At 40.9% G+C, this 26024-nt stretch overlaps 1 protein-coding gene across 2 annotated transcripts; it reads left to right on the plus strand.

Moving 5' to 3' along the window:
• Positions 1-727: 727 nt before the first annotated feature.
• Positions 728-25303, plus strand: LOC131193328 (hepatic lectin-like). Of its 2 annotated transcripts, XM_058173380.1 has the most exons (6): positions 728-878; positions 1912-2019; positions 8014-8091; positions 11671-11822; positions 19725-19837; positions 24766-25303. In XM_058173380.1, the coding sequence occupies exons 1-6, from the start codon at positions 836-838 to the stop codon at positions 24905-24907; spliced, it is 636 nt and encodes a 211-aa protein (XP_058029363.1). In that variant the 5' UTR covers positions 728-835; the 3' UTR covers positions 24908-25303. The 2 variants fall into 2 exon arrangements, with proteins under 2 accessions (XP_058029363.1, XP_058029364.1); XM_058173381.1 differs by lacking the exon at positions 8014-8091.
• Positions 25304-26024: the final 721 nt, after the last annotated feature.

Consider the following 26024-nt stretch of genomic DNA (forward strand, 5'->3'; position numbering starts at 1 on the left):
TTTGGTTGTAAAGCAGCAGCATCCAGTGAGCCTACTACAATCTTCTATGAGATAACTGAGCTGTCATAAGATTTCTGCCATTTCGACCTTTATTAATAAGTTTAATTGGGAGGGGTTGTCCTTGGGGGAGGATGAAACAAAGAGGGAAAAGGCAACTTTAATGCCAACAGAGTTTAGGGCAGTTTAAGGCAACATCAAATGGACATGCTAGACTCCATTTCTCTACACCCCCCCCAACATCTTCAATTATGCTAGGAGTTGGTCTCTTCCATTTTGGGAAGATGGGGAGGGGAGCGAAGCCTGGAGGCAATTTTAGAGTTAGGGCTATATATGTCAAACAACACCTTGAAAAGACCTCATCCCCCTCAATCACTACCTAAGCTACTAGTTTCCATAGCTGAGACAACATTAAAGTCTTTTCCCCTCTCTAATTAGAATATTTTTAAAAAATAAAACAGGACGGTTTTCAATACTGCTCATTTAGAAATCAACTGATGCATGCAAGGAGGTGAAAGTATTGATTTCTGGCCAAGAACATTTTGAACAGGAAAAAAAACCAAATCATTAGCAAATTTCCCAAGAACAGGTTTTTTTAAAAAAATACTGTAACGTTCAATCAATGAGGTTGGAGGAGGTGACCACATTTAAAAAAAAAGAGGGAGGGAGAGAGAGAGAGAGAGAGAGAAAGAAAGTTGAGGCCAGAGGGCACCAGAGCTGGGATGTAAACTGTTCTGCTGCTAGCAGTTGGAGCCTGGCCTCTCAGTAGAATTGACAAGGTGAACCGCAGTGTCCTTATTTTACAAAATCAAAATCGGCAGAGAAGAATCTCAGCCAAATGGAGGATGAAATATATCACGATGATCTTCGCACTGATAAAAGTAAATATTTTTTTTTCCTTCTTGGCAATCAGTAATCAGCAGCTTGAAGCGTCAGATTTCCTCTGACACTGAGATTTAAAATTTACATTTTAAATTTGTAATCATAGAGTTGGTGCACTTAAATAGTGATTAGCGTGTGTCATATTTTCCGGAGGCAGACTTCTATTTGAAAAGATGCTAGAGGACAATCCTGTATTGCAGCTCTTCTTTCATTTTCTTTCGTAATGGATAAACCGCCAAAACTAAAGATTCAGAAAATAAAGTTGAGTTAGAATGTTTCTGATTAGGCATGTTGAGCACAGATGTTTTAAGGAGTTCTAAGCTATTGCTGCCCTGATTTGGTTGCTCTGAAGACGTATTTTCATTAGTGGGTTGTTCTATTGATCTATGGAGTAGGTTAGTGGCCATTCCTTATTTCTAACATGCTGAAATGTGGATTTCAGCTAGAATTGTTGGATTTCCACCAAATCCAAGAGTCTTTCCCACACACACAGACTTTTGAGTATGTGCATATGCCTTCAAGTCCTCTTTGACCACCTAGACTACAGTACTCCCTGTAATTTTGGGGAGAAATTTTCAAAAGTGGGAGAGAGAGCGACTGGCTCAAAGTCACCTAGTTGTCTTTGTGCTTAAGGTGGGAATAGAACTCACAGCCTCCCCTTTTCTAGGCTGATGCCTTAACCACCAGACCAAACTGGGTCTCCTCGCAATTGTTTGATCACCATATAATACCATTTACAAATAATGGCAGGTCTCACCTCACCGATCAATAAAGATCAAGGGAATAATATGCAACCACAGCTACTATTTCCAGAAAATGAACTGTAATATTTGATGATGTCATGCAAGCTCAGCCAAGGACAGTGCAAGGTTGGCTCAGTTCATACTACAGGCGTCCAACAAGAATAAAAATCCATACGTTATTTCACTGACAAAAAATAACTTTCTTTCTGGATTCCTATTGGCACAATGGCAATGAAACAAAATTCCTGCTATTTCTTTGACCCTTCTCTCTCTTTCCTTTTTTTAAAAGAAAGGAATTACCTTTACTACATCCAGAGATCTGACTTCCATATCTATGTTCTGCTGGCAGTCTCTTTTCTCCTAACAGTTATTTTCTACATTGCAGTTCTTTCCAAAGGTATGTGTTTCATAATTTTGTTCTTTGTTGAGTAATTCTTGGCTTGGTCTCCTTCAGTTTGGTAGAGAAGTATATGCTGTTATTAGTTACAGAGTAATCTTTTTTTTTGTAAAAAGTTTTTTTTATTTTTTACCACAAACAAACATAAAAACATCTTCAATCCAAAAACAATGTGTCGGTGGGCTGATTACAAATCCTTTGTGCAGTTTCAACATATACATATCATAAATTTATCTAATCTTACATTATGCCAGTCTTATCTTATTACATCATTCATCCCATCATCTTCAATCAATTTAATTCAAGATTTACCCTTATAATAACCTTTCTCAAATCTATTTTATTGTATCTTCCCTTCTAACCATTGATAAAATAAATCCCATATCTTATAATATTGTTTATCTTCCTGTTCTCTAATTTCAAATGTCAATTTACTCATTTCTGCACATTCCATTATTTTTTGAATAATTTCATCTTGCATAGGTAATTTCTCATTTTTCCAATTTTTAGCTAACACAATCCTAGCTGCTGTTATAACATTCACAATCAAATATCTCAATTCTCTGCTTTATATTTCAGGTATAATCCCAGCAAAAAAACCTTCTGGTTTAAAGTCTATGTGTTTTTTAATCATTTTTTCCAACCATGTGTGTATTTTAGTCCAGTATCTTTTAGCCTCCACGCATGTCCACCACATATGGTAATATGAGCAAGGTATCTGATGACACTTCCAGCATTTTTCAGATTTGTCCTTAAACATTCTAGCGATTCTTGTCGGGGGTAGTTGCCACCTAGTTGCAGAGTAATCTTAAACTTCACTAAAGCATTCCCAAGTCAAAGACCCCATGAAACTTGTACAACATAGCAAGCATTTGCTGCTCCTTCTGCAGATCATCATTTCTGAGCTGATATGGCAGAAAGCCAAAAGGGTTGAGGATCCAAGGAATCCTACTTACAGTGGATCCAGTGGTGGGAGTCAGCTAGTTCGCACCACTTCGGGAGAACCGGTTGTTAACTTTCTCAGCAGTTTGGCAAACTGGTTGTTGGAAGAAATCATTAGGACCGAGAACCGGTTGTTAAATTACTTGAATCCCACTACTGAGTGGATCATATTCCATTTGGGGGCTTTCTGAGATGATAACCCTTGGGATCCTGAAGTGAGACAGTTCCTTAGAGAAAGTAGATGAGAACACTTGATTCCTAAGTCCTAACAGACCTGCTACAGCCTGCACAAAAAGAACTTTCTAAGGGAGGCTCCACCCAAAAGGATGTGAAGCTGTCTAGTTTCTAGACAACCAACAGACATCTAGATTGAGATTGAGATTGAGACTGAGATTAAGATAAGAGTTGGCTCATCTGGAAAACAAGCAAATTGGAGAAGGTTGATGTACACTGACTAGACAAGCCACAGAGTTTTGAGGGGGAACTTCTTCAGCTATTTAGCCAGAGATTATATTCTGCCTCTATCCTTCCTTCCGCTTAGCATCTTGACCGGGTAAATTGCAGTTAATTTGTAAGAAGACTGAAAACACTAGAGCAGGCATGTCTAACACACGGGCCATGGGCCACATGTTACTATGGACAGCTAGAAATGTGGCCCCACAAGATCATAAACTTTTAACATTATTGTTTGATAGTATGTTATTATATATGTTATTAAAACATTATGCATTTTATATGAGGCCCAAGATAATTCCTTTCCATTCAATGCAGCCTAGGCAAGCCAAATGGTTGGACACCCAAACCCCAGAGCAACTAAAAGTATCACAGATGGCACAGCTGTAATTCAATAACAGAGAATATGTTTTACATGGATTAGTTCCCAGATCCTTAGCATCTCCATATGGAATCTGAAAAAATTCATGTCTGAAATTCTGTTACTATTTCTGGTAGCTCTTAATAGATTTTTGCAAATTAGGACTGAATGGTTTTATAATTTTATTTTATAAAATTATTATAAATTATTTTAATTTGATTTCATAATTTGATTATTGATGAGATGTGGTATAGGAAGAATATTTTGTTTTGAAATAGTAAAGATGATATGATACACACACACACACCCATGCACGCACGCACACACACACCCCCCCGTGTTTCCCCGAAAATAAGACCCAACTGGAAAATTAGCCCTAGCATGATTTTTCAGGATGCTTGTAATATAAACCCTACCCCAAAAATAAGTCCCAGTTAAGATCATCAGCCAGATGGACGCATTTAGTATCATATTTCCCTGAAAATAAGACCTAACTGGAAAATAATATAGAATAGAATAGAGTAGAATTTATTGGCCAATTGTGTCTTTTGGAGTAAAAATTAATAAATGAAATGTTGGAGAACTCCCAAATTTTAGTACTGATAGCATTGAATTAGTGAACTAGCAATCTAATTGGGTGGCATATACTTTCAAACTTTCTCTTAGACTAGACTCTTGAGAACTTAAATGCAGTATTTATCTTTAAATTCTTTTTTTCTGAGGCAAAACCCATCTTTCTTCTTTTTACTGAAGCAGAATTCTATTACAGATTTAAAAGATTAAAATAGATAAAAATAGTAGCAAAAAGATTACAATTAGTTTAGCATGGCACAGCTTTCACACAAGTACCAAGAACACTTCTATATCAAGGCTTGTAAAAATTGCTTAACATCCGTTTGAACCTTGCCCAACTAAGATAATCAGAGCTGCCTATTTCAGATAACTTCAACACAAGTTTCCCTTTCCCTAAATTTATATTTACTGAGTTATTCATCTATCCATTTATAAACAAGTACCTGAGATAACACCATCTTCTTTTCCGAACAGAGAATAGCCTTGTGTCAAAATTCTTTATCAATGTATATTTTTTCTGAGAGAGATTTTCATACAGTAGGTAGATTCATGTTCCCAAATATCAGTGAGTGTCTTCTTTGCAATGACTTTTCTGTCACTTTGCAGAAGTCTGCTTGCTTAATAAGGAATTTATGACCTTATTTTAATAGTATTTCCCAGCTCTAAGCTCCATTGATAAAGGTTTCATTAGATACCAAAGTCAGAATTAGGACCTGCAATGAAAAGATCTCTTCTATCCCACCAGCTGATGTTTCATTCTCTCAGACTTATTTATTATTTATTTATTTATCAATAAAATTTGTATAGCTGCCAGTTCACAAATGCTACTTTTGGTGTATAGCAATAGAAGAACAAAAAATAAGAAAGATAAAAACTATAAAATGCAGATTAAAAACTAAATATTATAACAACAAATATTCAAACCCTAGGAGAAAAGGGAAAATAAGCATGGACATGAACAATAGAGCCATCTGAGCATATCTCCAATTCCCTGGGAACCCCAGCTCCGATTACTTAACTAGGTCTCGCAGACTTCTGGAATATCAAAATAGATGGGCCCAATCTAATTTTAGAGGGAAGAATGTTTCAGAAACTGGATGCCATAGCAGAGAAAGCATGTTTCTTGGGTCCCACCAAATGTAGGTACTTAGTTGATGGTATCTGCAGCATATTGTCTCTGATAGATCTAATGGGCAGGCTGATGTAACTGGGGAAAGGCAGTCCCCCATACTCTGATCCTGTGCCATGAAGACCTTTAAAACTGAAACCCTGCATCTTGAATTGGACAGTAGTGACAGGCAGAAGAAAGTGTGGCAGGAACTAAGGAATTCTTCCCTCCTTTGAAGGAAGAAGATTGGAAATCTAAAGCCAATATCCATTTTTGACCCTTTGGCCTCACGTCAGAGACAGTTCACTAGGCCTATAGGATCCAGCTGCTGCTTTTAATTGCCTGAAATATCTTTCCTCATCGAGACCTTGATGGTGTTAGTTATTTAGTTTACTTTAATGATTAGCCCATGGCCATATCAAAGTGCAGCGTTCCAAACACAAATTATTATTAAAATCCGATAAAAACAACTTAGAATGGAATTGGAATAAAATACAATTTAAAATGAGATTCGAATAAAATACAATAATTTAATATATGGATTAATAAAATATGATATAATTATATTTCAGTGTCACCTTTACAATCTACCCAATCAGTCCCACATATGCCGATCTCAAGAGAATCATTTTGCTCAAGTACTGTTTATTTATTTTATTTATTTATTTATTTTGTCACAACAATATATATAAGTATCATACAAAATATTATATAGTATATAAACATATATATGAGTAAATATTAGGAGGTATAAGCATATATATATATAAGAAGAAGAAAAAGAAAAACAATAGGACAGGAACGGTAGGCACGTTTGTGCTCTTATGCACACCCCTTATGGTCCTCTTAGGAATGGGGTGAGGTCAATAGTAGAAAGTTTTTGGTTAAAGCTTTTGGGATTATGGGAAGAGACAACAGAGTCAGGTAAAGTGTTCCAAGCATTGATGATTCTGTTACAGAAGTCATATTTTCTGCAATCTAGATTAAAGTGGTTAACATTTAAATCTATTGGTTGCTCTTGTATTATTGCAATTAAAGCTGAAGTAGTCTTTAACAGGAAGGACATTACAATAGATGATTCTATGAGTTAAACTTAGGTCTTGTCGAAGGCGACGGAGTTCCAAATTTTCTAAGCCTAGGATTTCAAGTCTGGTGGGATAGGGTATTTTGTTGTTTTCAGAGGAATGGAGAACTCTTCTTGTAAAATATTTCTGGACACGTTCAATTGTATTGATGTCAGAAATGTGGTGAGGGTTCCCAATTCTGGCCACATATTGTTTTGATACGAGGGTCCCATTGGATCATTCATTTAGTATATAGTACCTGTCTCTTACCCTCTTATACAGCCAACAATCAAATAGGATGTGAGCCAGGTCTTCCACCTCTGCCACTCCACAAATGCAGAGACGTCCATTATAGGGTATAGAATGGAATCTCCCATATCTGACCATTGTGTCAGAGCCTTGATGGTGGATGAGAGGCAAGACCTGGTTTATAACATCGAGTACTGAAGGGGAGAAGTGGAAGCAAGTGCCTGACTCACAAAAATGCCCACCTGGCATCAACTGTGTTCCCAGAGAAGGAGAAAGGAAGGGATGGCAGTTGTTGTTCAGGAGGCTCTGCAAGTTGCCAGAATCAGAGATAAAGTCTAGTTTTTGAGCCTGGGCAATCATACGCCCTGAAGTGAAATTCTCTTGTTGCTAATCTCTGGGGTTTCCCTCTGTGGATGTTTAAGAGTCTGGGCACAGTAGGTTTACATGTACTACTTTGATGCCTCAATTTCTAGGATCAATTACTTGTTGATTGAATTACCTGTGACTGTCTTTCACTCCTCCAGCCGGAATGGTTATGTCATTATTTGATCAATGGGCCCTTTAAGATCTGACTGCTGGTGATCCGCCCAGTTCCTAGCCTCACCAAAGGGCCCTGCTATTGCCAGGAGATCCACTGCATTGACTGGAATGAGTTGTCAATCGGCTATGGCCAGGCTGCTCCTCATCTTGGAATGCTTCCAATAAATACCCTGTGCGTCTATGCAGAACTCTGCACCATGGTCTTGTTGGGCAGCATCCTCCATTCCTACAACAATTGCAAACTGTAGGAAATGTGGGGGCTCAAAAGTCCTACAAATCATCTTGACCTTGAATGAGTCAGTGTAGACTGGGTCATCATGCTAAGAAATACACAGGAGCCCTGGTGGTGCAGTGGTTTGAATGCAGTATTGCAGACTAACTCTGCCCACAGCCAGGAGTTCGATCCTCATGGGGCTCAAGGTTGACTCAGCCTTCCATCCTTCTGAGGTGGGCAAAATGAGGACCCAGATTGTTGGGAGCAATATGCCGACTCTTTAAACTGCTTAGAGAGGGCTGTAAAGCACTGTGAAGTGGTATATACATCTAAGTGCTATTGCTATCATAGTTTGCAAATCCCAATAGCTGGGATCTTGCACAGCCTTAAACCATAACAAGCTAGGCAAGCAAACCCATCAGTTTTAAAATATGAAAAGTTACTGGGCCTAAAATCCTGACTTTCCCTCTCTTTGTTGTATTTTTTTCAGCCACAACTCTTTCATCAGAAATAAACAAAATAAGTAAAAGTATGCATTCATTATCAGTGGATGACCTTGATGACCAATGTAAGTCTTGATGATAACCCTTCCTAATTATCTTCCTAGAGTTCCCGGCTATAAAATGACAGCATTATTTCAGGAAGTATTCTGGTCTCTGAATAATCAAAGCTGCACGATTCCTTTCTATTGTTTTCTGTATTTACTACCTCCGCTTGCTTATTGGCATTATTTCACAGAAGGAAAAAGAGAATATACTGTAAGAACCATGGCTAACTCCGAGAACTAAGTGGAAGGGGTCTTCTTTCCTTTACACTTTTCTCGTTAATAAGAAATTGTAGAAAGTTGGACAGCAGATTGGCCATTTGAAAGTTTAAGCAAAGTCACTGAACTCTTGTGATCGTAGTTGCTTCATCTGCATTTGGCATTTTCTCATCCCTACTTAATAGAAAGGAATGGAGTTAGAACTGTAACTTTAAAAAAAAGATAATACATATTCTTTCTCATTAGCCAAGGACTGCAATTGGGACAGTGATGATAAAGTGATGTCTCCAGAGGAGGAGAAACTGAAGGGAGACATTTAGTTTTCTATGTATGTTAATATTTTGATGCTTAACACACCACTGTGTGTTTGAAACCCACTGGAAAAATCACACCTCTGTTTTCCAATTACAAGTAGTCCTTGAGTTTCTATCATTCATTTAGTGAGTGTTTGAAGTTACTATGACACTGAAAAAAATGACTTATGACTGTTTTTCACACTTATGACCGTTGCAGCATCTTTGTGGTCATCTGATCAGAATTCAGATGCTTGGCAACTGGCATGTACTTATGACAGTTGCAATGTCCCAGGGTCACATAGTCACCTTCTGAGATCTTCTAACGAGCAAAGTCAATGAGAAAGACTTAACAACCGTGTTACTAACTTAACTGCACTGTTTCACATAACAACTTGGGCAAGAAAGGTCATAAAATGGGGCAAAATTCTCCTTCTTGCTTGACAATGGAAATTTTGGGCTCAGTTGTGGTTGTAAGTGGAGGACTACCCAAATTGGTTACTAAATTTTGGTGACACCATCTTACAGAGAGGATAACTGTCTTGCACGGAGGGTAACTCTCGTCATCTTCCATTTCAATAGTTATAGAGTTATCTTCTTATTGTGGAGTTAAAGGTAAAGGTTCCCCTCACACATACGTGCTAGTCGTTCCCGACTCTAGGGGGTGGTGCTCATCTCAGTTTCAAAGCCAAAGAGCCAGCGCTGTCCGAAGACATTTCTGTTGTCATCTGGCCAGCATGACTAAATGCCAATGGCGCACAGAACGCTGTTTCCTTCCCACCAAAAGGGGTCCCTATATTTCTACTTGCATTTTTTACGTCCTTTCGAACAGGTCAAGGGCCATTTTGGGTTCAGCATTCTGCTTCTCCCAATGGCCAACCCAATTAACCCAACTGGGGTAGGAGTAGGATTAGGAAGTGGTAATGTACCTCTCTCCCATCATGTTTCTCCTCCAACTGGTATTTTGGAGGCATGCTGTTTGCAATGGAGAGGTAATACAGAATTGTAAAAAGAATTTTAAAGTGCCTAGAGTCACTCAGTTAAGATGGGCAGGCACAGAAAATCAATCAATCAACCAACCAATCAATCAATCACAGAGTTTTGAAGACAGTAAACTTTAATAGGCTTGTTTTGTATGAGTCTGTTGTTCTTTTCTTTTTTAAAAAAATAAAAGCCACTAATTCACAGTCCACCCAGCACAAATCAGCAAATGGAGAATGAACAACAACCTTGACTTTAATTCTTGTGAGTCAAATTGCACACCTTGGTTATTATGATTTGCAGGAAAAGGCACCTTAGACCTCAACCTCAATCTAAACCTTGTGCTGTTTTCTGCCAAAATCCTGACCCACAAAGCTAAACTCTGTCTCTCAAGATGCTATTTGTCAAAACATCAGGGAGAGAATAAATTTTCCCGTAGATAATGACTTTCCATAGGAAAATGATACACAGTGCAAGATTTGAGACAGAGGTGGGATTTTGTGTTCTTTTCCCCTTAAAAAAGAAATTAATTAGATTTATTATGCTTAAAATGTATATTTAATAAAAAAATTGGTTTTGGCCATCAGCCACAGAGACCTGGGGAGACAGAAGCAACTTATCTTCCACCTCTATTCCATACCTATATAAGATTGAACTATTATTGATAGTAATTAAAAAGAATTATTCCTGAAGATGACATGAGATTTTGTGGCTTACTTGCAGAGAGATTTTCTCACGTACTATAAAAACATTTCATGACATTAATCAATGCTTTCTTTCAATGCAGTGCCAGTCAGCCATCTAGTGGATTAAACAGACTTGACTTGTTTCTGATTAGTCAGCAGTTTGAGATTTCAGCTTGTGGCAGGATAGGAATTTATTTTGCCATGACTCTCAGAAATTGGCAGGCTAATTAAAAACCTAGCAAGTCAGATGTCTCCAGGTCTTTCATTCCTTGTCAAGATCCCAAGTGTGCACATCCAAATGTGTACAAGTTGTACTTCCTTAATTCCCCCCCCCCCGCCCGGGGTGAAATCTAAAAATTTTCCCTCCGGTTCTGTGGGTGTGGCTTAATTGGTGGGTGTAGCTTGGTGGTCAGATGACTGGGTGGGCGTGGCCAATAACAATACATAATAAAAATAATAAACAAAGTATACAAAACAATAAGAGGTACCCAAAACCAACTTTCACACACTACACACACACAACACAACACAACACAACACAACTGACTCACACATAATGTAAAAGCAGCTGCACTTCACTCAAAATGGCCCCTGCAACAAGCAGGAACCTCTCACAGCCACAAAAAGCTCAAAAATCAACTTTCACACTTTACACACACACACACGCAACACAACTGACTCACACACAATGTAAAAGCAGCTGCACCTCACCCAAAATGGCTCCTGCAACAAGCAGGAACCTCACACAGCCATAAAAAGCTCAAAACCCAGCTTCCGCACTTTACACACACACACACACACACAACACAACACAACACAACTGACTCACATATACAAAAAAACAAAATACCACATACAGCTTTGTGAGATTTTTTATGTTTGTGTGATTAGAGTGAAACACTACAGAAACACACCAAATCTCAGAAAGCTCCACAAATATTTTATTTTATTATTTTATTTTATTAATATTTTTAGATAAAAACAGTTAAATTTAAAACTTCCTTTTAAATTTAGATGCAGCAATTTAAAGTTAATTGCTATGTCTAAAAAATAATAATAAAACCTTTTTTTAAAAAAACCAATTAACTATTTTTTTTAAATTAGTGGCGGAGAGTTTTGCTACCATTTCTCCGAACTACCCACCCCCATCGCTACCGGATCGCCCAATCCAGTCCAAACCGGGAGCATTTCATCCCTGTCCCCCCCCCCACCTTTGTTTTATAGATATTCTATCCTTCTGCCCCAAAAGTTTCAGATTGGTTCTGGCATTAAGTGCTTGGTTGGTTGGATCTGCTCAAGGAAAACCTGGAATTCTGACTCAAAAATGGAGATGTGAATTGCAATTGACCAAAAGTCACAGGGATTGTATGTTAAACAAATCAAGATTCCAATTTGAATTAACTCTCTCTCTTTTATTTAACTAGTGTTCCCTTGTGGCCCTAACCACACACAGTGGGAGTACTTTAATGGGAAATGTTATTACTTCTCTCTGAAGAAGAATACCTGGAGATTGGCCAATGATCAATGCAGGGACAATCGTGCCCAACTGGTTGTCATCAATGATATGGCCGAACAGGTAACAAGAGGGGACTATGGCTGCTTCCTTGGAGATCAGACAGGACTCATAACTATGAGATATGGAGAGTATGAAAAGTTAAGAAGATTGCTACATTCAGAGGGACTCTTCTCTGCCATGTCTACATGCAAGGTGGATTTGGACTTAGGGAGACACAAACACAAATCCCCACCCAGCCTTGAATCTTAGGAAGTTATCTTGATTCAGATCAGTGAAGGGTTGCTACGGGATCACCCCCAGCTTGGGCAAACCGGTAGCGGTGGCGGGAGGCTCCACCCACCTGCCTGGACGTCTCTGCGCATGTGCAGAAGTATCGTGCGCACACCCACGAGCGAACCAGTAGCAACAGGTTTTGAAACCCATTACTGATTCAGATGTATCCTCTCAGCCTAATCTATTTTGCTGCAAGAATAAAATGAAAGGGCGGGGGGAGAAAGCAAAAGGACCATGTCTACCATCTTTTGTTTAATATATAATATAATATAATATAATAAATATAATATAATAATATAATATAATATAATATAATATAATATAATATAATATAATATAATATAAAATAAAATAATATAATATAATATAAAATAATATAATATAATATAATATAATATAATATAATATAATATAATATAATATAATATAACAACAGAGTTGGAAGGGACCTTGGAGGCCTTCTAGTCCAACCCTCTGCCCAGGCAGGAAACCCTACACCATCTCAGTCAGATGGTTATCCAACATTTTCTTAAAAATTTCCAGTGTTGGAGCATTCACAACTTCTGAAGGCAAGTCGTTCCACTTATTAATTATTCTGTCAGGAAATTTCTCCTTAGTTCTAAGTTGCTTCTTTCTTTGATTAGTTTCCACCCATTGCTTCTTGTTCTACCCTCAGGTGCTTTGGAGAACAGCCCGACTCCCTCTTCTTTGTGGCAACCCCTGAGATATTGGAACACTGCTATCATGTCTCCCCTAGTCCTTCTTTTCATTAAACTAGACACACCCAGTTCCTGCAACCGTTCTTCATATGTTTTAGCCTCCAGTCCCCTATTCATCTTTGTTGCTCTTCTCTGCACTCTTTCTAGAGTCTCAACATCTTTTCTAAGTTTCTTTTTCTTTTCTAAGTTTAAGTTTCTAAGGGAAAGAGTGGCAAGCAAATTTTAGGGCAAATAAGTGGAACAAGTAAGACACAATTAGTGGCAGCCAGACTGTCTGAGAGAGACGTATGGCTCAAGGGATCTATGGATGGATGAGTGGGTACTTGAAAGTTTACAAAAGCCATGGCACAAAAATCACATTCATATTTTTATAAAGGCTAAAGGTTGCATGGATGGGCGAACTTTTTGCTCCAAGGGAATACATGACATTTGGCAAAGATGGACTCGGTAACATGCATCGGTCATGTATATGGTCAGAACTGTCGTCTATAGAGATTCTCAGTCATCCAGGTCATGATTGTACCGAAGGTGCTTTCCAAAAGGCAACTGGACTTTCTTTGATTTTCCTTGAAGATGTTTTGCTTTCATCCAACAAGCTGAAGAACTGAATAACAGATGAACAGAATAAAAGAGTTGGAAGGAAACTTGGGGGGTCTTCTAGCTCCTCCCCCACCCCGCTCAAGCAGGAGACCCTATACCACTCCAGACAAATGGTTGTCCAATCTCTTCTTTAAAACTTCCAGTGTTGGAGCACCCACAACTTCTGGAGGCAAGTTGTTCCTCCAGATTAATTGTTCTAACTGTCAGGAAATTTCTCCTTAGTTCTATGTAAGTTGCTTCTCACCTTGATTAGTTTCCATCTGTTGCTTGTTGTTCTGCCTTCAGGTGCTTTGGAGAATAAATTAATCCTCTCTTCTCTGTGGCAGCCCCTTAAAATTTTGGAAAACTGCTATCATCCTATGTTATGCTATCTTGCTATCACTGAAGAAGCTTCTTGGATGAGAACAGAAACATCTTCAAGGAAAAAAAGCAAAGAAGATCCAGTTGCCATTTGGAAAGCACCTTTAAGTCAGAAGTATCATTTCCCTTTCCTCCTTCCTTCCTTAAATTAAAATCCCAAATCTTTTCTTGAATCATACATACAGTATGATTTGAAAAACAGTACTGTTTCCTTTTTCATCCATAGGCTCTCACTTGCATGTGTTCAGAGGGAATAGGCTGAAATCTGGAAATGCAGATGTAACTGTCTATGCATGCCTTCCTTACTATTCTCCAAGCCTATGAAATAACTGTTGGCCAGGCTAGTGGGGGAGTTATTTTCATGGAAAAGATGGAATTTCTACCCATTATCCTGAAAAACTGTACAAGGAAGGTGGCACTTAAAAATGATTATTCTTAGGTGCCATCCTCCTCAAGGAAACACTACTCTCCTCAGGCTCCCAGTCAGCTTGGTTTACTGGAGGGTGAGTGGGGGGAGAATCGAGAGAGATTTGGCTCTTGAACTATATTGAAGGACTCTGTGTTGCATGTGGTCCTCCTAACACAAGTTGCTCACATGCGATAATAGATTTTTAAGAAAGTTCTGAAGAACCCAATGACTTGACTGATAAATTATGTAAAATATGATTTATTTAACTTATTTATTTTCTTATATCAGATGCATATGGGTATGCATTTGCACAATAAAATTACTAATAAGCTATGGTTTTCAAAACACGGGCTACATTCAAATGGCAGCTGAGTCAAAACCAAATAAAACTTAGCCTAACACCATACATGAATTCAATTAACGTTACTATAGGTCAGTGATGGCGAACCTTTGACGTCACCGTGTGCCGGGCTGCATGCTGGAAGTAGCACACGAAACCATCCCGCAAGATATGCATGGCCCTGCTGGCCTTCGTGCATGGGGGAACGGCAATAACCAGAAGAGCGGCAGTCCATCGCGCATGCGCGAGCCGGCACCCGAACACCCGGGTATCAGCATGGATGCGTGCCCGACGAACAGCTGGCTATAGCGCATGCGCACGACATCAACCTGGAAGTTTGAGTGCCAGCCTGCACATGTGTCACAGAATGCCGCTCTTCCGGGTTCCACTGCTCCCGCACGCACGACAGCCAGCTGACCGGCACGGGTGTGATCACAGGAACGTGGAATAGGAGCCAGCGAGGCCCTGTATTCTTCGCGGGATGGTTTTGCACGCCGCTTCCGGCACGCCTGCCATAGGTTCGCCGACACTGCTATAGGTCATCTTTATACCATACCACTCCCCAGTCTCTCACTGACATGTTTTAAACCAGACATGCTAGAGTCTAGACCTTCATTCCTCCAACTTCAGAACACCGAGAACAGGGACTGAACATCGTAGGTTTTTCTTTAGTTGACCAATAAGAAAGTACAAAAAAATAACATTCAATCCATGCCCTGCCACAAGCTATAGCACTTTGTGGAGTGTTATTTATTTTTTTTATTTATTTATTAAATTTTTATACCGCCCTTCTCCCGAAGGACTCAGGGCGGTGTACAGCCAAAGATAAAACACAATACATATACAATTAAAACCAACAATTAAAACCTAGCAAATTACAAAAGGCTGATAATTAAAAGTTTAAATTTAAAATTATAAAAGATTTTAAAAAAACCACTAAAAACCCCAGTTTAAAATTAAAACTATTAAAACCATTATGCCAGTCCCGCTTGAATAAATAAATATGTTTTTAGCTCACGACGGAAGGTCCGAAGATCAGGCACTTGACGTAGGCCAGGGGGAAGTTCATTCCAGAGCGTCGATGCTCCAACAGAGAAGGCCCTACTCCTGGGGGCCGCCAGCCGACACTGTTTGGTGGACGGCACCCTGAGGAGACCTTCTCTGTGAGAGCGTACGGGTCGGTGGGAGGCATAGGGTAACAGCAGGCAGTCTCGTAAGTACCCGGGTCCTGAGCCATGGAGCGCTTTAAAGGTGGTAACCAGAATCTTGAAGCGCACCCGAAAGACCACAGGAAGCCAGTGCAGACTACGCAGCAGTGATGTTACATGGGAGCCGCAAGCGGCTCCCGTTACTACTCGCGCAGCCGCATTCTGGACTAACTGTAGCCTCCGGGTGCACCTCAAGGGCAGCCCCATTTAGAGAGCATTGCAGTAATCCAACCGAGACGTGACCAAAGCGTGAGTGACTGTGCATAAGGCATCCCGGTCAAGGAAGGGACGCAACTGACGGACCAAGCGAACTTGGTTATAATCCCTCCACACCATGCCCATTCCATGCCACAAATTAAATAAATTGCTAGTATATCTTCATTCAGGTTTTTACAATATGATGCATGCATTTCTTGGAGGAAAAACATCTGAGCATTTATTATAAGGGCAAAGATGTCTAATCACCATCTCTCTGTCTTACTTAAAAGCCCCTTACTAGCTGTTAAAAGGGAAAGGAATGCTGGCACTTTTGCATTTTGCACTTTTGCATTTTATAAACTTTTGCAAGTGTCTATAAACATGGCTAAATAATGTCTATAGGAAAGAACAAGAAAAAGATATCTAGAGGCAATTAAAAATATTACAACAAGTACCTTGGCATTTCATACTCCAAGACATCCAACTTCAAACCATGCAGGAGAATGAATCTCCAGGCACCCTACCACCATCACCATACACACAGTAAACAGACATGCTCACCCTTAAAAACTCAGTGTAGTTTATTGCAAAGTAGAAGTTATAATTTGCAGCATTCACAGGAGGGGTGAGACGGGGACAAATAACAAAAACTGTATCAGGCTGACATGATGCGAACTTCCTCCCTTTTGTATGTGCATTATAGTGTAGAAAAGGGGAACAACTTTCACTGCAATGGCACGCCTGAAAGTGATGGCTCTATGGTAACATTGATACATAGAACAGCAACTACAGAATAAGGAATTCAGCCTCCCTTCCCTTTTCTCCCTCCGCATGTATACAAATGATACAAGGGTTAAAACCTGGTTTGCTTTCTTTTACTCTTTAATTAATCAGTGGAACAACTTGCCTCCAGAAGTTGTGAATGCTCCAACACTGAAAGTTTTTAAGAAGAAATTGAACAACCATTTGTCTGAAATGGTGTGGGGATGTGGTAGTCAACCTGGTCCCTATCGCCCACTAGTGGGCGTTCCAGCTTTCATGGTGGGCGGTAGGGATTTTGTCCGATACTGAAGCACTTTCGTTTTTTAACTTAATTGACTTTTTAAAAAAATTTCATAGCATTATTTAAAAACATTTTCATTAGGTTTTCATAAAATTCCCTGTGACAATTTAAATTTCTGAAAATATACTATTTGTATCACCCGCGCATAAGTTTAGTTCACATTACATAAGTGAAACTAAACAGCACAATAGTGCAACCGCAAACAAAAGAGCCTCGTCCCAGAATAGCTCGTGCATCTCCCCCTACACCACCCAGCTGTAACAGACAAGCAGAGCTGGTAGCTGGCGCACCCCCCCAAACCCAATCCACAATGCGCTAGAGGCATGCGCAGACAACGATACACGGCGCATTACTGTGGAACTGGTGGGCGGTTAGAAAATTTTACTGCTAACAGAGATACAAAAATGGGCGGTAGGTATAAAAAGGTTGATTACCCCTGGTATAGGGTTTCCTGCAGAGCAAGGGGTTGGACTAGAAGATCTCCAAGGTCCCTTCCAACTCTGTTAATCTTCTGGCATTGGTCTTTTTGCTGCTTCCCCCCCCCCCAAAAAAACTGGAATACATCTGATCTGGTTTGATCTAATCTAGTCTGTGGCTTTTCCTTCCTACCTTGTCTCCTTCAGCAGTAGGGTGTCAAGCTCACCCGTATTTGCTTCACCTAGAGCCATGATGGCAAACCTATGGCACACATAGGTGGCACGTGGAGCCGTATCTGTGGGCACGCAAGCATTACCCTAGCTCAGCTCCAATGCGCCACTCAACTGATTTTCGGGCCTTTTGGACCCACCAGAAGTCAGGAAACGTGCCATTTCCAGCCTCTGGGGGGGAGGCTGTTTTTGCCTTCCCCAGATTCCAAGAAAGCCTCTGGAGCCCAGGGAGGGCAAAAAACGGGCCTTCTGGGCCCACCGGAAGTCGGGAAATGGGCCATTTCTGGCCTCCAGATGGCTTTGTGGGAGGAGGCCATTTTTGCCGTCCAAGAAAGCCTCTGGAGCCTGGGGAGGGCAAAAAATGGGCCTTCTGGGCCCATTGGTAACCTTTTTGCCATCCCATGCCAAAAGCAGGGGCAGCGCGGGGTGGTTGCTCCCACATGCACTGGTGCATGGGGCGTGCGGGGATTGAATTATGGGTGTGGGCACATGCACGCGTGACACCCCCCCCCACGCTCCCCATGCTTTTGGTACATGACAGGAAAAAGGTTTGCCATCACTGACTTAAAGAACTATTCCTGTTTTATTTATAATAATTTTATTAAAGATTATTCAGAGAAACATAATACAAATTACAAAAGATAAAAACTGTAAAAAAAAAAAAGGTGCAGAAAAAGAAGAAAACAGAAAAGGAAGAAAAAGAAGTGATCCCCTCCCCCTTCATCCCCAGGAAATATAGTTAAGATTAACTAGGGAACAATTCCGAGGCTGAGCAAATAACAGAGATCAATCCTAGCTGCATTTTTATTTATTTTATTTATTTATTAATCATACTTTTATACCGCACCATCTCCCGTAGGACTCAGGGCGGTTCACAGGCATATTAAAAGACAATATAATAAATAAGCATTAAAAACCCAATTAAAACTAAATATTATCAAAGCCAAATCACTAAAAACGGTAAAAACCGATTAAAAACCCCATTAAAATTTAGCTAAAACATTTTATTCTTAGGCTAGTCCAGCGCGCTGAAATAATAGAGTCTTCAGTTCACGTCTGAAGGTCTGGAGGTCGGGGAGTTGTCGTAATCCGGGAGGAAGCTCATTCCACAGGCCACCACAGAGAAGGCCCTCCCCCTGGGGGTCGCCAACCTACATTGTTTGGTCGACGGCACCCTGAGGAGGCCCACTCTGTGGGAGCGCACGAGTCATTGGGAGGCAATCGGCAGCAGAAGGCGGTCTCGAAGGTATCCCGGTCCTAAGCCATGGAGCGCTTTAAAGATGGTAACCAAAACCTTGAATTGCACCCGGAAGGCTACCGGTAGCCAGTGCAGGCCGCGCAGGATAGGTGTTATATGGGAGCAACGCGGTGCTCCCTCTATCACCCGCGCGGCCGCATTCTGGACTAACTGGAGCCTCCAGGTGCTCTTCAAGGGGAGCCCCATGTAGACAGCATGCAATAGTCCAGGCGGGAAGTGACAAGGGCGTGAGTGACCGTGCGTAAGGTTCTACTTTTAAAGTAGAATCAGAAGCAGCATATGTGTTCATTTATATGCAGAGAATGAAAGAGAGAGAGAATTTGCTGGGAAGTGAAACCCCTCCAGCTATTTTTTTTCTCTTTAAAGATGTATGAACAAAATAATCAATTAAGCACAGGATTCAAAGAGGCAGGGAAAGGCAAGGATGCCTTCCTCTAGAACACGGGTGTCAAACTCAGTTTTATTGAGGGCCACATCAGGGTTGTGTTTGACTTAGGGCAGCCGGGATGGGCATGGCCAGCTTGACATCACTCATGTCAGGGGTGTCGGGGGTGGCCAACCAGGATGCACCATTTTATTTTCCTATTTTGCACCAGTCACCTTGTAGTCTTAGGCCTCCACTCTTGAGTGGACTTCTTTGGAAATTTTTGTTGTTCAGGCTGTTCCTCTCACCCTTTCCTTCTTCTCAGATTTTGTGTATGTTCTGCAAAATGTGGATTCTCTCAAGGATTGTTGATACTTAACTCATTTCCATGGACAGTGCATTTTGGTTACAAACAAATCCATATCTGTGTAGCCCAATAACAACATTGTGGTCCAAGACACAGATTCCACATTATCCCAATCTTCACACCTTTGCTCTACTTCTCTATCCTGTTCTTTTGCAGAATTTCCTTCAGACACGAGCCAGAAATGCGCGTCATTGGATAGGACTTACAGATATTGACGTAGAGGGAGAATGGAAATGGGTGGATGGTAGCAGTTACAGAAATGGCTTCAGGTAAGCACTGAACCTTGCATTTCGTTTGCCTATCTCCAGATCCCAAGTGTCAATCCAAATGTTTTCCCATATATAATCTCTCAAAAGTTTCTTTTAAAACAGAAGCAAACTTTTTTCCAAAGTCAAAAGCTACACATTGGTCTAGTGGGCTGCTCTGCCCAAGAGTGGATTCAGTCATTCAAGTCATCTTACTCTGACAATGTGACACCATAGTAACTATTAGAGAAATAAATGTTAGAAACAGATGTCTTGAGAAGATCCACTTGTTACACCACAATGCAGGAAGAAGAAAGCCAGAATCCAATATTTTGGCCTATATAGAGATCTGGATTGAAAGCATAGTTATTTGCTGGAGTTCTTATCTTCTCACTTCAACCTTTATCCTAACAAATGTTATTAATCTGAACCCAGAATTATTCCTCCAGTCCTAAATGCTACTAGGGAGAGCAGATACGGCAGGAAAAAGACCCCTGCATTTTTAAAAAATTGATTTGATTTACATCTTCTTAGGAGAAGTGGTTGCTAACATGATTAATTCATGTATTTAATAACTCTCCCTTTCTTTAAAATTAACAATTACAGTTTTGTGATTTTTTTTAGAGATTTCTGGGCTGTAACAAAACCTTTTGGGAAAGAGTTGCATGCAGCTCTGGGGCTTCAGATTATTCTGGTCTAAAAGATCAAATTCAACATTATTTTAAATACTGTATTTTTCGGAGTATAAGATGCACTCTTTTCCCCCCTAAAAGAGGGTGGAAATGTTGATGCGTCTTATACACCAAATACAGCCATTTTTGGCCTCCCGAAGCCCTGCCCTGCCCTGCCCTGCCCTGCCCTGCCCATCCCATTTTTGCGAAAAACGGGGCCATTTTTCACAAAAAATGGGGCACTCAGGGGCTTTGGGAAGCCTGCAGAGTGTTCCTGTGGGCTGGGGAGGACAAAAAAAATTTTTTTCTTGCTTACCTCATTGAAATTTTGGTGCGTCTTACAGTCGCACGATATGTAGAAATCTTTGAACTGTGATGCTGGAGGTGATTACAGGTAGTCTCAAGTGTCTAGTCCACTATTTTGCCCTGCCATTCTGTAGAAGAGTGCTGTGGGAAGGCTTGATGGCATTTTTTGCGTGCTTTTACTTTTGCTGCAACAGCTTGGGAATTAGGGAGGGGGAATTGCCTTCAGAGATGAAGCAGACTCTTTCCCAGCTAGTTCCACCCTGGTTCCAAGGCCATTGTGCCCTGAGAGCGAACTGTTATCTCCCTAGCACTGCAGTATTCTCAAAACAACTTTGTAGCATCACATTGGCTGCTGGTGGACTGGTCAGAGGGGGGCTGGGTTTGGGGAAATGGAAGAATTGCTTTGTGCTTCACGCGGGACCTTCAGATTCCACCTGGCTTTACTACAACCTCAGTAAAAGTTCTTTTGATTCAACTCAATGAAATCAAGAATTTTGCTTTCCTGAGGGACCAGCTGAGGCAACAATTCACTTAGCAATGGTTCAATGTTCACCCCGCAATGTTCTTACAACACACTCCCAAAGTTCCAAATGTTATAGCACCACAGCCGTTGTCCATCCTTATGACCAATCACAGAGACACTGCAACGTTCCCCCTACCTATTTCCCTCCTCCAGAGGGACTTAACAGGCATTAGCCCTGCCCTGCTAGCCCACCGGCTCTTCCCCACCCCAAAAGGTTCACTTATCTTTCAAAGATCCAGAGTTTCAGAACAGACTGATCACTCCACTCTCCTCAAGTGAGCAGTCTCCTTTCCAGCCTCTCTACTGTGGGGTTTGGGCAGCAGCACCGTTTCTTTGCCTGCTCCTGGCGCTCCAAAAGCGGAATGGTGAGAGCAGAGGCAGAGCAGGATGAGCGTGCCCTGCTCAGCTTGGCTGACTCACCAAGGCTGCCTGCTAAGGACACCCAATCCCACTTTTGGAGCATCGGGCAGCCTAGGTGAGTCTGAAGGAGTGCAAGATCATGCCCCCAAAGGCTTCTGGTCTCCACTTCAAAAGCTTTTGAAAAGAGATGGAGGCCTGAAGCGGCACAAGACCACTCTCCCGAAGCCTTCCATCCCTTTGCAAAAGTTTTTGGCACAGAGAACAGAAGCCTTTGGGGGCAGAATCTCACACTCCTTCAGAGTCACCGAGGCTGCCCGGCGGTCCAAAAATGGATCAGGTGTCCTACGCGGGCAGACTCAGTGAATCAGCCAAGCTGAGCAGGGCACGTTCCGTTTTTGGAGCGCTGGGAGCAGGCAAAGAAAACTCAGCAGAGAGGCTAGAGATGAGACAGCTCGCTTGATTTATTTAACAGTAACAGAGTTGGAAGGGGCCTTGGAGGTCATCTAGTCCAAACCCCTGCTCACGCAGGAGACCTGTACTAGGGATTCGAACCACCGAACTGCCAACCTTTCTGATCGACAAGCTCAGTGTCTTAGCCCCTGAGCCACCTAGTCAGGCATCATTGAGATCTTCGAAGGATAAGTGAGTCTTCACAGCCCAGTGTCTGTGGAGACCTGGTGGGGCAGGATAGAGTGGGAGGGAAGGATGAGGTATTGCAGTGGGTCACAGAAGCACTAGCCCCCACCCCACCTCCCCAGCATGGTCTTCCCCACCTTGAGATACTTCATGTGCACTAAATGATCTGCACATTCGATTAGCAAATGCATTGGGTAAAGCAAGGAGGGATCACGTTCATTTAACATTATTATTATTATTATTATTATTTATTATATTTGTATACCGCCCATCTCCCGAAGGACTCAGGGCGGTTCACAGACAAAAAAACAACAGAAAACATATAATAGATAAAAAACCACTAAAAGAATAGATAGTTAAATTCAATTGATGCTCTAACTTTTAAATACAAATTTAAAACCTCATTTAAACACCTTTTATTAAAAAATCCCAATTTAAAACTACATTCAAGCTAGTCCTGCTCTTCGAAACAGCAACGTCTTCAGCTCGCGGCGGAAGGACTTGAGATCGGGGAGTTGACGAAGCCCCAGAGGGAGCTCGTTCCAGAGGGTAGGGGCCCCCACAGAGAAACATGATCCAATTAATGAATCCTTGAGTTACGAATGTAATTGACAGGCTCTATTACATTCATACCTGGAGGATTACCTGCATTATGTATCCCATGGACTTCCAAAGCAGCAAACAAAGTAATCCTAGGCTGAACCTCACCAAAAATATCACCTGAAGCCAAGTTCACCAAACAGAAGCTGTCATACTTTGGTCGTACCCGGAGAGCTGACTCACTCAAGAAGTCAATCATGCTGGGAGTGATCAGCAGAAAAAGGAGAAGAGACTGCCCTAGCGCCCTCTGGTGAGCACTATAAAGGATAACACCTAGATGACCATGGCAGATCTGAAGGAGGCCATGTGAGGCAGAGGGGCATGGAGAGTGCTGATTCATAGAGTGACCAAGGGACGGATATGACTAAATGGCTGACGATTTATGACAATATATTTGGAACCAGAGGTGGGTTTCAGCAGGTTCTGACCAGTTCTGGAGAACCGGTAGCAGAAATTTTGAGTAGTTAGGAGAAGTGGTAAATACCACCTCTGACTGGCCCCGCTCCCATCTATTCTCTGCCTCCCGAGTCCAGCTGATTGGGAGGAAATGGGGATTTTGCAGTAACCTTCCCCTGGAGTGGGGAGGAAATGGGGATTTTGCAGTAATCTTCCCCTGGAGTGGGGAAGGAATAGAGAGTTTACTGTATCTTTCCCCTGCCATACCGACCAAGCCATGCTCACAGAACCGGTAGTAAAAACTTTTGAATCCCATCACTGTCTGGAACATTTCATTAAAAAAATAAAAGCCGTAATTGGTACATCAGTCCAGACAAGATCCACATGAGAAATTACCTGTTCTTTCTCTGACTGAATATTTCCTGTAAAGGTCCTATTAGCACCTAGAGAAGAATTTCAGTAGAACAACATGTGACATAGATGAATTTCTTTTGCCTTCCACTGTTGTCCTAGTCAAACTTAGGTATCAAACAATATAATTCTGCCTCTGCACCCAGACATTTAGTCTGCATCTCCATTCCCACCTCTGTTTTGTGGTTTTTTAACCAATAGGTTCTTGGGAGTTGTAGAAAGTCAACACACACACACACACACACACACACGGAAGAATGAAATATTTTGGGGAATATTAAAAAAGGCAGAATATTATATTACCCTAGATGGGAAATGGAGAAACATGTTTTTTTAAAAAGACAGAAGCAGACTCAGTCTTTCTTAATAGCCCACAGCAGATGTCAGCACTTAAGAGATAAAGAGCTTATTGAAAGAAGACAAGCATCTAGATAGTTCTGCTCATAATCAAATACCGTCACCCAAGAACCAAAACAGGACGAAAGTCATTAAGTCACAATAAGAATTACCCAACACCCTTTCAGAACACAAGCCCCTTCACTGCATCATTTCAGAGCAGTCCAAACATCCCCCAAACTTAGCTCAGAAAAACACCTAGGATTGGCATTTCCTCTTTTGCCTAAAGAGCCAGCTATGACCTCTACATAACTCCTACATGGCCCCATGGAAGTCTGACAACAGCCAATAGAATACATGTTCTTGCACAGGAACAGGAAGCTCAAGTGCAAAACCCAAAAGAAGGCATAACCCACCCACCCCTCAACTCCATTTTGTCGGCTGCACCAGAATCATAAACCCATGTGGTTCTGCTTCATCATTAAACCATCTTTCCAAGCAGCCTCCATGTTTCCAGTGTCTTTCTCCCAGCTTGGAACTGAACCAGATGGATATTTCTTCCCACAAAGTCATCTGATCCTACTAGATTTCTTTTTAAAACGGCAAAGGAAAATCTTTTGTCACCTCATAGAATAAAAAAGTTGTTACTGCTGGAGCTTTTGTAGACTTTAGTGGACTTTTATTTAAAACACGATTTTTTTCCCCCCTCTCAGGTACTGGAAGCAAGGGGAGCCTAATAACGATCTTTCAAATGAGGACTGTGCACATCTCTGGGGCAACGGAGAATGGAACGATGTTTACTGCACATATTTATGCTACTATATCTGTGAAAAATCCTTGCCAAGAATCTTCTAAAAATCCTCACGGCACAGAAAGGACTGAGGGCCTAATTGCCAAATAGTGCAGATTTTACCAGAGGTGCCTTATATCTCACTTTTAAAGATGTTACTGTTATAAATCCCAAATGATTTTTATTTTTACGATTACTGCCAATTGCCAGCATTTACTTATTCTGTAATTCTGCAGCTGCACCCATGAATTGGCTAGTCTGGCTTTTAATAAACTGGGGCCTCGTGGGACATGTAGATTCAAACTTTCCACAGTTCATCTTCATATTTTAAGCAACTTAATGGATCCAGCAGTCCGCCAATGCAGCCGTCTAGCAAAATCTCATCTCTTTTACTTAGCACTGTAATTGTGTTCTCTTCATTTTGTTTGCTTTTTTTAATGTGAAAACTTGGAGAAAACATGCAAAATGACACCATCCTTTTTGTCCTTTGGAAAGACTGTGATCTCATAGTATCTTTATAAAATGCTTCCTAAAACAAAATCTTGTCATTTACAAAGGGCATAAGAACACAACCATATGCCTTGTTCATAAAATTAATCCATAGCTGGGGAAAATGGTGATTAGCCATCAATAAATACAGAGATAACCACGGAAGAAAAAACACTGCCCTACATCAGAAACATCTTAGGAACAACCAACAGACCATTACAATCACACAGCATCACTGTAGCATACAAACCAACCAAAGCACTCAAAACATCTTAAGCAAATCAAAAGACCCAGTAGCCGAAAAAAAGAAAAAAGATAGCTAAAACATACAGTGTTAAGAACTGTAACAGCCATTATTTATTTATTTGTTATATTGTTAGCACTTTGAGAAAGAAAATACTGTAAAGCTAAGTAACAATTGCTAGCTCAGCAATATTGATTTCCTCTTACTATGCATCCTTTAAGAGAGAAAAACGAGCAATGTTGCAATGGACTGAATCTGGTAGAGTGGGAAGTGGAACAGTTTTATTTCACAAGGCTTTTCTATGAAAATATCACTACTACAGAAAGTGTGGTTTTCCACTTGATTTTAAAGTAACCTGCTCTTGGAATGTGTACTCTGTTAAGAGTAAAAGTCAAAGAGAGTTCGTTTCAGGGGTGAAATGCTCCAAGTTTAGACCGGATCAGCCGATC

The sequence above is a fragment of the Ahaetulla prasina genome, chromosome 2 (genome assembly GCF_028640845.1).
Source record: "Ahaetulla prasina isolate Xishuangbanna chromosome 2, ASM2864084v1, whole genome shotgun sequence".
In the NCBI taxonomy this organism is placed as follows: domain Eukaryota; kingdom Metazoa; phylum Chordata; class Lepidosauria; order Squamata; family Colubridae; genus Ahaetulla; species Ahaetulla prasina.